The 18560-nt window shown below is 37.4% G+C and overlaps 2 protein-coding genes across 2 annotated transcripts in view; one reads left to right on the top strand and one right to left on the bottom strand.

Moving 5' to 3' along the window:
* Positions 1–16987, top strand: part of LOC120633461 — a 30412-nt gene extending 13425 nt beyond the window's left edge. The window contains 19 exon segments of the mRNA XM_039903670.1: positions 122–348; positions 536–538; positions 1590–1704; positions 2081–2259; positions 2605–2712; positions 3031–3197; positions 3749–3946; positions 5520–5533; positions 5915–6060; positions 6163–6328; positions 7340–7541; positions 9372–9541; positions 10541–10770; positions 11498–11597; positions 12779–12957; positions 14146–14250; positions 14506–14672; positions 15462–15659; positions 16487–16987. Coding sequence (XP_039759604.1) covers positions 122–348; positions 536–538; positions 1590–1704; positions 2081–2259; positions 2605–2712; positions 3031–3197; positions 3749–3946; positions 5520–5533; positions 5915–6060; positions 6163–6328; positions 7340–7541; positions 9372–9541; positions 10541–10770; positions 11498–11597; positions 12779–12957; positions 14146–14250; positions 14506–14672; positions 15462–15659; positions 16487–16595 — 2783 coding nt within the window. The 3' untranslated portion in view covers positions 16596–16987.
* An 862-nt stretch (positions 16988–17849) lies between these two features.
* Positions 17850–18517, bottom strand: LOC120633341. The gene has a single exon (XM_039903532.1). The coding sequence runs from the start codon at positions 18394–18396 to the stop codon at positions 17863–17865; it is 534 nt and encodes a 177-aa protein (XP_039759466.1). The 5' UTR covers positions 18397–18517; the 3' UTR covers positions 17850–17862.
* Between the last annotated feature and the right edge of the window lie 43 nt (positions 18518–18560).

The following is an 18560-nucleotide window of genomic DNA, read 5'->3' on the forward strand; positions in this document are numbered from 1 at the left end:
TAATCACATCTAATGTTAAGTGATGATGCAGTCTAAAATGTACCCATAACACAAGCTAACGCTTACTTTGGGGCTAGATGGCGATGTGTAATATTATAATTTATTTATTTATCACCCGTAGGTACCATAGCGATCTTCACCGAGGACCGTATGAAGGCGGTGGACTACATATCCATGATAGGCTCGACTTCCGTGAGGTTCGCGTTCCGGGAACCGCCTCTGGCGTTGATGGAGAACATCTTCGCACTGCCCTTCACCGAAGCAGTGTGGCTCGCCATATTTATCTGCGTGCTGGGCTGTGCTGTGTTCCTCTTCATCACCTCCAAGTGGGAGTCAAGCGTCAGCATGGTGACTTATAAAATATACTGATGTAACATTACAACAAAACGTAATATTGACCCGCTAACACTAGATGGCGTTAGTTGTAGTTGCGTGAAATTTAAGTCGCGCTAAAGAGATTTTTTCCCACTAGTACAACACGGTGCCGCGGCCAACCATTGTCAATCACTGGCGGTAGCTGTTTGCAGTGCTTCAGCAAGTGCTTTCCACTCGGAGACACTTGCCGGACGCTGTAGTTAGGAACCTAACTAGTGAAACCTACATGACGTGCTTCCAGCTATTGCTTCCACTGCGTGGGACGTTAGCCAGGGACACTGTTCTTGACTGTCACGTAATTCTAAGTGAACTCTGATTATTACGTGTTCTTCACACGTGTCCTATAATTCCGTCGCCCCGTCCCTTTTGCTCCGTCACGTAGAATTGATTACACTGAAACATTTAACAGTAGTAAAGCTTTTTGTGACAGAGCATCTGGGGAAGTACTATAGCCATGCTTATTTCTGCCGCTAAGCTGCAATGTTGCCGGTCTGAAGGCTGTGGTTGCCGGTTTAATTACAGGCGCATGAGGCTTAACACCTACTCCTCAAGTTAATGGACACAGTGCGGCATATTGCAGGACTTGCTCCTTGAATGCTGTGTATAACCATTTCACCTCTACTTTTGCACCATTTCATCATCATGATCAGCAACCCATTACCGACCAAACAGAGCACGGGTTCTCCTCAGAATGAAAAGGATTTAGACCGTAGTCCACGACTCTGGCCAAATGCAGATTTGTAGACTTTTCACGCCTAAGAGAACACTAGAGAACTCTCAGGCATGCAGATTTTCTCACTGTGTTTTCCTCCAGCGCTATGAAAGTAATATGTCATTTCTTATAACGCATTGTTATTATAATAAAATCTTTTATAACCTCAAAATGCGTTACCACAATGCATAATTTATAAAGATCATCCATATGAGCAATAAGTAGATATTTTTCCTTTTAAGAAATCACATAGATAAAAATAAAAGAGAGATACTCCTGGATAACGCACATAACTTATGTTTATGTGGTGTACAATAAAAGTGTATTCATTCATTCATTCATTCATAACCCGGAAATGTTAGAGGTGCGAGCCTGAGAACCGAACTCAGGAGATCGGAATGTTAACTAGGCTATCGTCGCTGTATTTACTTTAACCATCCTCAGCCTCAGTTTTAATGCTATAACTTAGTCACGGAACTTTTTCTAATTATATTTTAACAAGTGCCGATGATTTCAGCATCCAATGCAGCTGAACGGCACGTGGGCGGATGTGCTCATCCTGATCATTGGAGCGGTGCTGCAACAAGGATGCACGCTGGAGCCAAGATACGCTGCAGGTGTGCTGCCTTGCTATATGATAGCAAGCATTTGTGATAAACAACAATAGAATATTGTACAACGAGTGCATAAAACCTACTATTACATCCGAGATATTTTCTGATGGACAGCTAGTTAGCTTAGCTCTTGATACAGTTTTTAACATATCTCGTGGAAACCGTTGGTTTTCTGGGGATTAAAAGGGAACTATGTTACTCTACTTCGTTTCTACGAACGCAATGCCAAAAATCAAGTCGTTGGGTTAAGTTAGGGCGTAAAGTAAGGACAAATAAGCATTGCAATGCACAATTTTGCATTTATAATATTAGTATGGATTAGTATGGATAAATCTCGTGAACCACATTATTGTCCACTCGAGCAGTAGTGTTATTGCAGGCAGATGCGTCACATTGTTGCTGTTCGTGGCCCTCACCATCCTGTACGCAGCCTACTCCGCCAACATCGTGGTATTACTGCGAGCGCCCAGCTCCTCTGTGAAGACTCTGCCCGACCTCCTTAACTCGCCCGTCAAGCTTGGCGCGAGTGACTTCGAATACAATCGATATTTCTTCAGCGTGAGTTCTAAAATTAAAACAAGTTACTTCAATGAATTATGGCAGTCTGGCAGTCTTTAAACCTTGAACGCGGTCGTTTTAGCATGCGCTACTTTACCAAAAAGAAGCTATCGAGGCAAATGAGAAGGTTCCGTCCGCTGTACATGGCCTAGCCAGCGCCGGTTTCTTTGCTTTATTAGATCATTGAGACTGGGCATCTCTGCTTTCTTAAGGACTTCTTCACTCATCACTCTGTTCTGCCACGTTATACCTATAATATTTACCAAGCAACACATATCGAAGGTACTTTGCTAATACTCCTGAATTAAGAAATTTATTTTAATTAAGTAGTTAATATGTTTTCAGAAAGTTAACGATCCCATCAGAACTGCGATTTACAACAAGAAAATCGCACCGAAAGGAAAGAAGCCAAACTTTTACAGCATGAAAGAGGGCATCGAGAAAATAAGAAAGGTAAATCACCGATTATATTGCATTTTCTGGAATTCAATGAATTCCAGAAAATTTTCCCATAGTATGTTATTTAAATGTTCCATTATTTCATCAGTCTAGCCATCGCTTATCTTGCCCTTACCGAGAAATCCCCCTCCCTACAGCCACAAGCCTTACACCTACACCGCAATGAACCAATGAGTAAATTACCACGCTGTCAAATCATATTGTTCGTACACGATGACTATGGCTGGTGGATGGTGGTGGCTAATCTTGATAGAAAGATTAATAAGCAAGACATCCTACAAAATCTTATCAAATATGTATACCGTTCCAAAGGGTCTCTTCGCTTTTCACATGGAGCTGAATCCTGGCTACAGGTTGATCCAGGAGACGTTCCTCGAAGAAGAGAAATGTGACCTGGTCGAGATGGATTACTTGAACGAAATAGACCCCTGGCTTCCGGGACAGAAACGCTCTCCGTACAAGGATTTGTTCAAAATTAGGTAACTCAACATTCTTCTGGAATTCCCAGTTTTTTCTTCATAATTTTCACTTGAAAACTGTTAATCGTTATAATGCTAAAATATATCCTTGGTTAGTGATGGACCAATCAAACTTTGTGAACACATTCGGCCATTATTCACTTTGGATATCAGTTTTAAGTTTCAGGTTATCAGGAAACACGTATCACGTACACGCAAAGCTTTCATCCGTCCACCTAGTTGGGGTTCTACCACCGCTACGTTTAGCTGTGGGTTGGTAGGTCGCCATTTCCATTCTTGAGATTCCAACGTCCCCAAAGTCCATCGGTTCTCCAAGCTATGTATGTACCCCACCCATTGCCATTTCATCTTCGCAACTTATTGAGGCCATTCAGAAAGTACCTAAATCTTGTTTTTCTATTGACCGCCTTTCTCAACTCCCCTCTGAGCCTTCTTATTAGACCTATTGAGAAAGCAGACAACCACATTTTGGAGCCATAAGTCAACACTGACATCACGCACTGTTCTGTTAAATTTATTAGTATCCAATAACACAATCAATTTTGTTACAGTTTCACCAAAATCCGCGAGACCGGAGTCCAGGCAAACATCTTCCATCGTCTCCAGGTCAGCAAACCACACTGCTCGGGCAGCATCTCAACCTTCAGCAGCGTTGGCATCACTGATATGTACTCGGCCCTCATGGCGACTCTCTACGGGGTGTTCATCTCCATCGGCGTTCTTATACTTGAGATCATGTATAAGAGACTGTGAGTGGTTTTCCTTCTTTTCTATGCTAACGGCGGACCGGGTCAGTTCCGGACCAGCCCATAAGCAAATTAAGCAATCACATCTTGACTCGCGGTTCAATCAATTCGGTTATTAAAAATAACCGAATTTATATTTCTTTCATCGGCCAAGTTTACGAGTCCCCTAAACTTTAAGATTCGCCGAATAGGTGTTATAATTTAAATGGCGCCTTACGTCGTTAGTTATCACATTAGAGTTCGTGAAACACTTTTCCCCTAGATATCACTTAGATAACGAGGCACCCGATTATGGCGATTCCTAGGTTTAGTGGAAACGGCCATAAGTATTATTAATCCGGTAAAAATACACTATGCACACTACCACGTATGGACTACGTGTACTACATAATATAGCGAGGCGATGCGTCGCCACGACATGTATCGCCACGCCAGAAATCAGGTATACGTCGGTTTCACGTCAAAAAGAAGACGCAAATCGCTTCGAACGAGTTTGTGGAAATTGAGAACATAGAGATAAAGCCCCCCGTTTTTTGGCGGTGCGATGGTTAAATGTTGAAGAGGGAACGAGATCGTATAGTTCCTGAGCACTGAAGCATAAAATCTTATAAAACACTGACAAACTGCCTTACAACAATTCTCAAGACTTCTTAACAGATCGTAAAGAAGCCTTATTTTTTCAGGATGATGCTGAGAGAAAAAAGAAAAACCATGAAAATATATACCTATTAGACAATTTGTTAAAGCTTATTAAACATTAGAATACTTAACGCAGCTAGTAGATGTGTATTTATTTAATAATTCATCAGAATAGTACAAATTGTAGCGTAGGTTTTTGGCAAATAAATGTAGCAGCAACGAAAACTATAATTGTGTTTAATTTGATGGCTAATGTTGACAAAGCTTACCAGGTTAGTAATTATATTAGTCAGTTCGATTCCGAATCTGTAATTACCTAAACACGAATTTCATTCGACTGCTTTATCATTAACTAGCGGTCCCTCGCGACTTCGTCCGCGTATTAGTCAACCTTGTAATCAATCGCACGCGGAATCTCATCTCGGGCACCTATTTTTTGCATGCCACTTTAGATTTTTGTTTTGTTATTTATTACCTACATTAATTATTACTAATTCGAAAATTTTTTGAGATATAATCTAGATTAGTAAAGTGTTTACTAAATTTAAGCATTCGATTCTATCAGGCGTTACTTTGCGGAATCCGCGAAAACAAGTCATAATGCACAATTTCTTCATTCTTTATACAGTACACCAAACAGATCTTCCAAAATGCACTCTCTATTGGGTACGGTTCACTCCGAAACAAGAGCATCCTCAGGAGATTTCATTTTTATATTTAACAGCATCGTATAGTCAACGTCAACAACAAAACCATTCCTAACAACAAAATACTCCTATTAATGACTAAAAACATCGAAGTAATCGTACTAAACGCCGGCTTATTCCAGCCAGACAAACAGACTTGACGTAATAACATTGAAATTAAGTAGGCATATTTAATTATTCAACAGAAAATGAAGAGGTGTTTGCTTAACCAAATTATTTTATGGTTTCAGTTACAGTAAGCATTGTAAGTATCCAGAAATCCGAGGTCTTTATAACGACCAATACATTATTTGATATAAACTATTTCATATAAAAAAAAAAACTAGAAAATGACACCAAAGGTGTTTTGGTTTTTTATTTTGATAAATTTTGATTTTATGGTGTACGCTAAAGACACGGTAACAATTCATTTTATAACAAGTTTCATTGAAAACGAGCAAAAACCTACAAATGTAATACTCAGAAATTTATGCTGGAAGAAAAGTGAGTTAACAAATTTCTTTAGATTGAAAACAAACAGACAGACGTCCCGTTTAAAAAGTGCTTGAGTTAGGTCTATTAGGTCTACTTAAAATAAATGAATTACGAATTTTGTGATTAATAAATAATTTCGGTACGATTTCAGGCGAAACGTTAAAACTGACAAAAGAAATGAGTAATGTATTAAATACAAGAACATCAATAGATGTTGAAGAAAAACATCATTACCAACATCACACAATGTTATTTCTGGTAGATTTAGATTGTACAGAATCAGAGGCTTATTTTCAAGTATGTAATCTCTATCTGCTAATCTTTTACTTTTTAAACGTAATTTTTGAAGTGCCTAGTATAAAACACCTAATTTTAAATTAATTCTTTTAACATTCTCAGGATTCAAAACTTCTACGGTCTCCGTATCGTTGGTTAGTTCTTTGCGATGATCAAAATAAAAATCTTAGCCAGTCTCAAATTCTGCAAATATTAGAACTTCCGTTATTAGCAGACAGTGATTTTGTATTAGCAAAACGGAACGAAGACAGTTTTACTCTAACTGAACGTAAGGCCACAATCTTTATGTACAAACAAACTTTTTCAAGACTTTTTAAATCTAAAAGCTAACATCTATCATCGTTAGCATATTGAATACGAGCAGGAGTTATTTTGCGGAATTCCATGATATATTATGGAAGTTAAACTTAATTTGCTATACTCCGCGAAAAGCAGGAGAATCTGTATGGTTTTTATAATTTCTTCAATCTTAATATTCCATACCAAACATATCTTCGGCAATGTAATCTATGGAGCATCCTCAGGAGATATTGCCACATCTCCTATGATAAAGATTGAAGAACAGATTCACCAGCTTTTTGCTGAATAGATAGCAAATTAAGCTTAATTTTCATATTGTCATCATAAGCCTTTTACAAGGCACGGGATCTCAGAATGATAAGGGTTTAAGCTGTAACAACAACGGTCTAACACACTGGCAAGGTGCGGATTGGTAGACTTCACGCCTGTGGAGAACTCTCAGGTATACAAGTTTCGTCACGATGTTTTCCTCCACAGTTTAAGCAAGTGACATTTTAATTAAAAACGCAATAACTCTGCAAAGTTTTGACGGCCGATTGGCGCATTCATCAGTCATCTTAGCACCCATAACACAAGCTACGCTTACTTTGGGGCTAGATGGTGGTGTGTGGAGAATATATGTAAAAAAAAAGTTAGAGATGTGCCTCCTATGCACGGTTCGCTCCGAAACCGGGGCATCCTAATAAAGATTGCAGAAATTATAAATTGCACTACACAGATTCTCCTGCTTTTCGTGGATTATAGCATAATTTGTAGACTTCACACGCCTGTGGAGATCTCTCAGGTATACAAGTTTCGTCACGATGTTTTCCTTCACAGTTTAAGCGAGTGACATTTTAATTGCTTCAGTTAAAAACGCAATAATCTGCAATGATAGAGGCGTTCCGGGTACCGAACTCGCTTCCCCCGAGAGGTTAGGCCAAAGCTCTAACCAATAGGCTATCTAACATAAAATATTTAAAATGATTGTCTTTTGCAGTACATAAACCATCTACATTTGGGCCTACATATTCCAACTCAAGAGGTTATTATAATGGCAAAGATTCTAAGCTAGTAGATACAAGACCTAATAGAGAGCTGTTCAGGAGACGCAAAGATGTTATGGGGCATCCCCTTACAATGTCCAATGTTATACAGGATAGCAACACCACTCAGTTTCATTTACCTCGAGAGGATAGACTGTAAGTTTTACTTATATTTACATAATTATATACATATGTTGTTCTCTAATTCATCCCAACAGAAAGTATTAGGGCGTCCATAAATTAAGAGAGGTTTTTTATCAATTTCCTGTACCTCCCTAAATCCGTGGTGAGATGTCGTAACCTTTTAATTCAACCCCCTCCCCCAACACCTAATCTCACGTGTGATTTTTCAAAAGAAAAAAAAAATGCTTCGAGCTTTTATTTACGACTAGTTTCAATATTGCTGAGAGTTGAATTATTAGTGTAATAAAAATTTAACAATACAAAATATAACCAAAAATAAAACTATTTAAAACTAAATAAAATCTAAAACGTCCTCGAAACCACCGCAGCGAAGCGCAGTTCCTAAGATGCTGGCAGCATTGCCCCTTTGGATGGAAAAAAGAAAACAGGTAATAATAATATAGAAAATTGCGTAATTATTGCCGAGACCGCCCCTATCTCCAACTTAAGATAAGATGAGATTTGACTCGACCCCCTGCCCCCCTTAAACATCTCACGTATTTTATGAACGCCCTCTCACTCATATTTAAGTATTTATGGTATGCTGAAGTATCATCATCATCATCACCACCCATTACCGGGCCACTCCCACAGGCCCACAGGGCACGGTTCTCCTCTCAGAATGATAAAAAATAAAACATTTATTGAAACAAAAATGTTATACAGAATATCAATACAACAGTAGAAAGAAAAAGAAATACAACACAAAAAGTATTATATAAATATTTATTATATTATTTTTATGTATTTTGTATATATAGTATATTCAAATGTTATTGTATTAGCATGTAGAATTTTGTTATTATTTAGATATATTAAATATACTTAGTAGTTATGAAGGTAAAATATATTTACCTTTATTTGACCTATACCACAATTAAATCATCTTACTCACATCCTGGGGTAGCTGGAAGAGATCATTTATTTTGTACACTTCATGTATCTTATGTTCACAATCACAATTTATGGTACTTAAATAAATAATAATAATAAAACAATTTCCTATAAGTTGGTAAACATATTTGGATATTTGCCTCTTATTATTGATAACCTGTGGACCCCACACTAGGCGACCTGTATCGGGGGGCCCAGTTAATAGATTGCTAAAATTGATTGCCAAAAAAGAGAAGTTGATGAAGGTGACAGTTTTAAATAAAGGTATTAATGAGGTAAAAAACGAATAAATTAAACAAATTAGCCTGTGTATATGAATGAGGAGGGTTTAGGCCGTAGTCCACCACGCTGGCCACGTGCGGTTTAGCTGTCTTCACACGCAGTTGAGAACATTATGGAGAACTCTCAGGCATGCTGGTTTCCTCACGATGTTTTCCTTCACCGTTTAAAGTTTAAAACAAGTGATATTCAAATTGCTTACGCATTAAAACGCACATAACTCCGAAAATTCAGTGGTGCGTGCCGGGGCTCGAACTCGGTATCCACGAAAGAAAAGCCAAGCCTTACCCACTAGGCCGTTACCGCTTGTGCAAAAATATAATATTAGTATATTTATTTTTTATATTCATGGATAGTATTTGTGTAGTCTGGTTTATGTATTAGTATGTAGTTATTCGTATGTATGATTCAAACAGTGTACCCCACCTTCGTTCGTTTTTCTTTTTAGTTTTCCTAATTCTAAGGTTGCCTGGCAGAGATCGCTGCTTAGCGATAAGGCCGCCTTTTGTAGCCTACTACATTCTTTTTTTGTTTTACTGAACTTTATGTTGTGTACAAATAAATTTTACTTTGAGACTTGTGTAATGGCAAGTTATAGGTACATATATAATTATTGAATCTTTATACCAGAGAACTTCAATACGATTACATAGCGAAGATCTCCTGGATGCACGTAAACATCGCGTTTCAAATGCTCAACGCTACGCCACGATACGTTTTCAGCCACAGATGGGGCTACAAAAAAAATGGACAGTGGTCCGGAATGATAAACGATCTTAACACAGGGAGAGCTGATCTAGGTAACATGTCAAATGTATAGCAATTGCAATAAGCTAAGCAATAGCCATTGGTTACGGTAGATGATATTAAAGATATTAACGAGCTCGGTGAATGCTTTGAATTTAAGTAGGAGGTCCCGGGTTCTATTCCTGGCAGGGGCAATTCATCATCATTTGAACCCATTACCGGCCCACTACAGGGCACGGGTCTAACCCCACAGTGAGGTTAAGACCGTAGCCCAGCACGCTGGCCCAGTTCGGATTGGTGGACTCCAAACACCTTTGAGAACATTATGTAGGACTCTCAGGCATGCAGGTTTCCCATGATGTTTTCCTTCACCGTTGAAGCAAGTGATATTTTATTTACTTAAAATGCACATAACTTAGAAAAGTAAGAGGTGCGTGCTGGATTCGAACTCGGATCGCTCAGAGGCGGGATTAGACCCGATTAGTGGGATAAGATGTTGACTTTACAATGAAAAATTGAAAACAATTATGTAAACAATTATACATTGTAAAGTCAAGATCTCCTGAGGATGCTCCGGTTTCGGAGCGTAACGTGCGAAGAGGGTACATTAAATAAATATACTACGACAATACACACATCGCGATCTAGCCTCAAAGTAAGCTTAGCTTGTGTTATGGGTACTAAGATAGCTGATGATTATTTGTTTATATTTTATATGAATATAATACACATAAATACTTATAATATACAGATAAACACCCAGACACTGAAAAACATTCATGTTCATCACACAATCATTTTCCAGTTGTGGGAATCGAACCCACGACCTTGGACTCAGAAAGCAGGGTCGCTGCCCACTGCGCCACTCGGCCGTCACATTGCCTTAGATCTGTTTGGTGTGGATTATAAGGTTTGAAGAAATTATAAATTACAGCAAACAGATTCTACTGCTATTTACATGGATTTCCGCAAAGCACCGCCTGCTTCCATTCAATACTTTCTATTTTTATTTGTGTTATCAATAATGATGTTACTAATAAGGCATCTTTCAGGTACAAATTGCGTTGCCGTATCTGAACGCTTGAGTGTTGCTGTCTTCACAGACTCCATCGCAAAGTTCAAAGTAAAGTTCATCTTCCGGCAACCGCCTCTTGCGTACATCTCAAATATTTTCACTCTTCCTTTCTCCATCGACGTGTGGATTGCGATCATCTGCTCCATTATCATTTCCAGTATTACTATCTGTATTGCTACTAAGTGGGAGACATCTCGTTTGGGCACGGTATGCATTTTCATAAATACATATTTTAAAACCTATTTAGACATCTGTCACCCTTTTACCGCAAAACTTTCGATATTGAAATAACTCATTTTACTCAGTAAAGGAATTTTTAGTGCACAAAAATACTTTACTTTATCAATAAGTTTGCTTCATTTATTTCAAACTTTGGACATTGGTGTAAAAGAGGATATAGACGTACAATTGAAAATGTTAGCAGCTATCCTACTAATACTTATTATAAATGTGAAAGTGTTTGTTACTTAATCACGCACAAACGGCTGAACGGATTTAGATGAAATTAGGCACGCGTGTAGCCTTTGACATGGAAAAGATCATAGGCTACCTTTTATCCCGATTCCTTGAACAGTTCCTGAGGGAACATTTAAAATGGTTTGCGAACTAAGCCGCCGGCAGACAGCTTTGATATTTGGTATGCATGTCACCTATCGTACCGTATCATACCGATCATACTGATCTCTTAAATAGTTCTCTTGGTAAGATTAAAAATTGTTAACGATCGAAGCTTTAGATCCAATGCTGAAGTCCAAGCAGACGAAGTCGCGGGCAGAAGCTACAGTACCTATATATATATTTTTTAAAAAGAATTTGATTGTAATAAAAAATAACTTTGTATTACGTATACCGATAACAGTTTTTCTAACTGAAATATTTATTCTCATCCCTCTGCTACAAATGTGTGTTTCTTGCTATCTGTTAAACCCTTTAGGATCGAACTCAACTTGATGGCAGCATTGGAGACGCGATGCTTTTGTCAATAAGCGCTCTAAGCCAACAAGGCTGTTCCAAAGAACCTAAAAAACTTTCAGGTAAGTTACGATAAAGTCTTATATTCATAGGTTCTGAATTAAGAAAGATTTATTTAATGATTTCAATGTTTTTTTTTTATTTACTTAAATACTAGTCTGTCACCAGTGCCTCTAATGATGCCCCTTGCAAGATCATCCACGCATCCACAGCATTAAACTGATCCATCCCATAAATGGTTGCAGTACTACATTCACGATCGTACAGAGTTAGAAGCTGTTCCATCATAAATTACTGCGTGAACTTGCTTTTGCCAGCAGTTTAAAACTTTTTTTATTCCACTACAAGTTAGCCCTTGACTGCAATCTCACCCGTTAGGATGGTAGCGGGCTAACTTGTTAGTATGGTAGTAATACCCCTAATCGGTTTCTACGCTACATCGCACCGGAACACTAAATCGCTTAGCGGCACGTCTTTGTCAGTATGGTGGTAACTAGCCACGGCTAAAGCCACTGAAAATTCAGAAATTATAAATTCGCTCATTACTATAAATACTCGCGTTAATCCCAGATTAAAATATTTTAAACCATTTTCCCTAAGTGTCTACAAGAACAATACTTCCTTTTACAATCCCATCGTTCGCATGTGCCGCCTTTATAATGATTTAGTATCAAGTAATCATAATATTGACATTTTTAACAAAAGTATAAATATTTTTAAAAATCAAATTATTAAGCACTATTCCACATAATCTTTAGGGAAATAATATATATATTATTATTTAAGTGTTTCTTTTTTGTTTCAACTTTAATTTTATCTTTACTTTCTGTTTAATTTAATTCCAAGTTGTGTACACATACTTTGGGTTGTAGCTTAGAACAAAACTTGTTATTACTTATATTTAGATCTACTTTTAGTTATTACCTGTTTTGTGTACCTAATAACAATAAACAACAACAATAAACAATTCCAAAATTGTCCCTGCCGGGATCGAACCTGGGGCCTTCTTCTTTAAATTCACAGCGCTCACCGATGAACCAGGGAGGTCGTCATAAACTTGGATTCGATCGTACAAAACGTTGTTCCAGACCGGTGCAGATATACATTTCGTAGTCTGAGGGAATAGACTTTGTTTAGTTTTAAGCAAACACGCTTGCTTCTTGGAAGTGTTTAATTACCACGGAACGTTTCGTGTCAGAGTCTGACACGTCAGACGCATCTAACCAGTTTTTTTTAACACCAGGACGTATTATGCTAATAGTAGTGTTTACTGCTCTGATGGCGCTTTACGCAGCATATTCCGCGAACATTGTTGTACTACTGCAGGCTCCTTCTAAGGCTATCAAGAATTTGGAACAGTTGGCTCACTCTAAAATGACTATTGCGGCTCTGGAAGTTGACTACAATCATTTCGTTCTGAAGGTATATATCATTTTAATTTTTTTTTGAAGTGATACTTCTTTAGAATCGTTGTGATTTCAAAGCGGATGCAACGGAAAAAACGACAGGTAAGAGACACAAATACAAAAATGTGTAGGATGAAACCGGCAAAGAATGAGGCAGAAATATACTATTTTATCTGTTTTTTTCCTATTTAAGTTACCAAGGATACCGAGTAATATCCAGATAAAGAAACAAACACATAGAAAACATTATACATTTTTTTACCTATTCTAGTTACCATGGAAACTAAATAATAAACCTTACATTTATCCTAATAGTTCTGATACTCTACATCCACCTCAATCTCTCGTAGGCTACTTTTCAGAAGTTACACTTCCGCCGTGTGTGAATAAATTGCACAGGATTTTTTTTCTTAGAGTAGTTAGGTTAGGTTAGATACATAGGTGAGTTGATGTCCTGAAACTCCACCAAGTTTGTTTGGACATTGCACAATCCTGTATTGTTAAACAAAATTTTAAAACTTAAGCGGGTAGGTGAATAAATACGCCGCCAGCAGGTCGAGATACCGCATCATATAATGCAACTTCCCACGTACCAGCTGACAAGCGGCGCACATACAGATTGTTCCCAGAATAATATACTATATATTTAATACAATATTCTTTAAACTTCTAAAATACATTTTTTTCGATGATCCAATCCCTAAGTTTGTTATATAGGTACAGGGTGAATTTTTTATTACGCATGACCAATTTAGAAACGTTGTTGTTATTTGAAGAAAAAAAATTGAATACGAAAATTTAAAAAAGCTCCTTTAAATGAAAAACGCTCAGAACGCCTAGAAATTTCATTTCATTTTAACAATAAATTTCATTTCATTTCATTTCATGTGTGGAGTCCACCAATCCGCACGGGGGCAACGTGGTGGACTACGGCCCTCACCCCTTCTGATTGTAGGAGGAGACCCGTGCTCTGTAGTGGGCCAGTAATAGGATGATGTGCTGATGATTATGTATCGTTTAAAATCGATGTGTTAATCTTATTTAAAGGGAATTTTTTTGAAACTATAGATGGCCCTTTATTGGGCTGGAATTCGTATACATACATAGAAATCCTAAGATTATGACTAGTGTCTATATTCTCTTTGTAACACAATTTTAACAATACAATATTATTTAATCGTTTTTAATGTATTTATTTAAACAGGGTCAAAAAGATCCTGTCAGACGCCTTATTCACAAAAAAGTGGAACCATCAAAAGGTAAAGCACAGTTTTATACACTGAACGACGGTGTTGCGCTTCTACGACAGGTAACTTGCTCCTACTGCAGTTATTACCACAGATTATATTACGTGCCCCTGTCTTAATGATACCAACATTAATATTTTTACGAACTGTGAGCTTACTACCAACCAACAAGACCAAATGTACCTACCTATTTACGTAATTAATTTATTATGAATATGCGCTGTTATGTTTATCATCATATTATAAATATAAATGTATAATTTAATTTTTAATGAAATAGGTAATATTATTATGTACCCTATTTGGAAATTCCCAAGGGTCACTTTGCGTTTCATGCTGCCCTAGAGTCGGTCTACCATCGCATCGAAAAAACTTTCCTGGAGACGGAGAAATGCGATTTAATGGAGGTGGATTTTATGAATGCGCCAGATCCCTTTGTGCCAGTTTATAAGAACTCACCTTATTTGGAGTTGCTGAGGGTTGCGTGAGTTAAAATTCGGTAATAGCTTCCCACTAGCAGTTAGATATAGTATACCTTCCTACTTCTATAATATGTTAATGCCATCTTTTTGATATAGTTATATCTGACGGGCCATGCCGATTGTAAGGTGAACAGTGCCTATAAATAGAGCAACACTTCGCAGGGCATACAAGGAACATATCCAACAAACAAAGAATTAAGAACATACGGAAACCGTGTACAATACTCATATTGATGCATCAACACTTTAGTAGTGTTTCTCGAACAGGTGGTTAGTTACTTCACTCTATTTAGTAGTTGACAGTAATAGTTTACCTCTAATGTTCCAAAAGTTTAAATCGGGACATTGGGAAAAGTTTGAATGAATGAATGAAAATGAATGAAATACACTTTATTGTACCTACACCAAGTTAAAAAAAAAGCTTTAGGGAAAAAAAAGGAGAAAAGGCCTATTGTAATAGGCGGCCTTATCGCTTAAAAGCGATCTCTACCAGGTAACCTACCAAATCAAATTGAGTACATGAAGTTAAGAAGAAGGGTTAGGGTGTACACAAAGTAATACTTAAATAATAAACATAATTACAAAAATATAAATGCTTCATAAAAAAAAATTATATACAATAATAAAGTTTGTGAAGAGCAACATTAAGGGGGTGTGAAGTGAGGCGTGGGCGGGGCTTTCACTGTTTTTGGACACAATGTAATAATGGCGTAATGAGGCTTCTGTACGTTCTTCATACTGTGAGCCACAGAATACAGATGTCGATGACACAATTTTTTTTTTTGCCGTAGTTTCAAGCGGATCCACGAATCCGGCATCCAAGCAGCACAGCACAGACGCATACAAGTCCCAAAACCTCGCTGCACCCACAAGATATCTGCTTTCAGCAGCGTCGGACTTTTAAACCTTCGACCAGTGCTACTTTTCATGATATACGGAATCGGAGTGTCTGTTATGATACTTTTAGCTGAGATTATAACTCACAAAATGTAAGAGTAGTAAGTAGGTACTTATTAGTTCGATACGGTGAGTGGTGGGCGCCGGCTTTTCTTTTGGACGGACCGAGTTTCTCCGATTTTTTTAAACTATTTACAAAAAAGATGGAGGTTCTCCAATAGGTTTTTTTTTTTTTAATTAATTATCACTTGCTTAGCGGTGAAGGTAAAGATCGTGAGGAAACCATCTGGCCTAAGACTGATCCATACTGAAAAAAATATATATTTGCCACATCACATCTTTATAATTTTTATTACTGTTTTTACATTCACTTGGAGGAATTATCAATGTTATAAATTTAAAATGCAAATAGTTTTTTTTTCCAACATCGTATCTAATCCGAATCGAAAATTTTTCTAATCCTGTCGGTTCCAAAAAATTGTTAGGTATATGCATTTTAAATTCATAAAATTGACATCACATCTCTTTGACTATCTTTTATTTAAAGATTTTAACCTAAGATTTTCGCGGTTAATCAACATTTCGTAAATATAGTTCAACGGGTACCTACATACAACGATAATATTTTTGGATTTGTCAATACTTCGACCCAGTTGCATGGATCGTGGTCACGACGGGACCACGGTTTATGCAACTATATTTAAGAAATATTTTTTTTTTCTACGCATATTTACTACATATAAACTATCCTCTTGATACTCTATCTATTGCTGAAAACTGCACTAAAATCCGTTGCGTAGTTTAAAAGATGTAAGCATACAAACAGAAAGCAATACTATGTTGTATACGATGTAAAGATGTATTTAGATGCATGAGATTGTTAATTTGCAAGTAATTCCAGTATTATTTTATTTTTCAGATGTAATCGCCACGCTACTCAACTCGATTTTATACCGAATGTACGTTCTCTGGAGCGATCCTCGCAGATGCTCTCGCTTGTAACGCGTAAGCGGACTCTCAAGTCTTAAGCCAATAAAAACCCACCGTTTATTTAATCAGAGAACATAGAGAGAAGAGAACCGAGTGCTTAGTGTGGTATTTTGTACATACCTATTCGATTGCGTGATAGTTAACTACAATTTGTATGGAGAGATAAGAGCGCCATCTAGGGGCAATTTTGATTCTATACAAATCGTAGTTAACTATTACGCGTTCGAATAGATAGAAAATCTTTGACTATGACGAGTGCGTCATCCACACTCTCGCTAAGTAATCATCGTCTCGTCGAGAGTGTGAACTACCATATAAACGTCAACGCAAAGTTATATTTTGATTTGTTCTAGGTCTCAACACTTTAATTACTGAAATTATTGATATTAATTCATTTGTATTCGTTCACTTGTCGTGTACTTAAAAACAAAATCTCGTGTATAATGCAATTCATGATTATAAATTATTAAACCTAATGAAATGGTGTATCATTTAAGTTATCCATTATTCGCAGCCGGGTAATGTGCCACTGTTGCGCAGAAGCCTCTTCCCGCATAGGAATGACAGTTTGACGGCCGATTGGCGCAGTTTGCAGCGACCCTGCTTTCTGAGTGAAAATGTTTGTGTGATGAGCATGAATGTTTTTCAGTGTCTGGGTGTTTATATGTATATTATAAGTATTTATGTATTATATTCATAAAAATGTTCAACAGCTATCTTAGTACCCATAACAAGCTATGCTTACTTTGAGGCTAGATGGCAATGTGTGTATTGTCGTAGTATATTTAGTATTTAGTTATAGAACCAACACACGGCTCCAATGCAGGCTGACGAGTTTTTTTACTATCGCTATCGCATTTTTACTTTTTAAACTATACAACCGGGACCGAGTCCTTAGCAGACTTAGCCTCTGAGGCAAGGAACGGTAAGGAAGTGGAGAATATCTATAACAGCAAAACCCATCGATTGCAATCATAGAAGTCGTTGGAAAAACCCAATAGGTAAGTATGTACCTTTTTTTTAGATACAGAGAAAATGCCTGACGCATACCACTCCGTTGGGGGAAACGGAGTAGTTATGTGGGACTTGCACCCACTAAAAACTCTGTGTGTCCCACGATAGACCTATAAGTGAGACGGGGTTCACTTGCGTATTCACCGCACTCTCGCCAAGATTTTGACCCCCCAACATGGCGGGTCCTATCATCAATGGCCTGATCGCTGCCAAATCCTCCAGAGAGGCGTGCTTTATGAACATTTTAAATACGGAAATAAATAAAAAACTATCGGCAATATATTTTCATAATTATTGTAATATTAATTGTGATTCATATATAGAACTCTTAAATTGACTAGGATACTCATAATTTTGTGGTGGGCTCTTAGACTTGTTCGGCGATATTTTCTTGGGTCTTAAAGTAGTCGCCTTACGAGGCGCCTCAGCTTTTCTCTGTCTCATTACACGTTTAGCTGCTGAGCCCATTTTCTTTATATTAAACAGTGATGGTTCCTTTATCGGTTGAAGTCCATACTTCTGACCTTGACAGCTTTTTGTTACCACTTTAGCAGCTGGAATGGACCTTACAGCAGCTTTCCCTTTCGTCTTATGGCGTGCCTCAATGAGGCTATCTATAGTCGTAGTTTTATTCACGACTTTAACATTATCGACTTTTGCTTCGTATCCTATAGTGCCTGAAAGGTTTGCGATCATTGCGCTAAGACCAGTTAAGGTTTGGCCGTGGAAACTCACGTCATATTGGAGTTTATCAAGCTTCTTCTCGAACTGTCTGAACGATGATAGGATGTGGTGTAGAGCGTCTATTGAAGTTTTTTTCTGCATTGTGGCTTGGAACCACAATTAAAAGTATTTTTAAAGGTACTTACTGTTTTTTTAATTTTTCTTACTTGCACATTTCAATTTAGATTCAAATAACAATGATAATGTAGGTGTCTAAAGACATTTTAATTTTCTTTTTATCTATAGTGTATTTGCTCTTAAAAAAA

This window comes from Pararge aegeria, chromosome 21, assembly GCF_905163445.1.
Source record: "Pararge aegeria chromosome 21, ilParAegt1.1, whole genome shotgun sequence".
In the NCBI taxonomy this organism is placed as follows: domain Eukaryota; kingdom Metazoa; phylum Arthropoda; class Insecta; order Lepidoptera; family Nymphalidae; genus Pararge; species Pararge aegeria.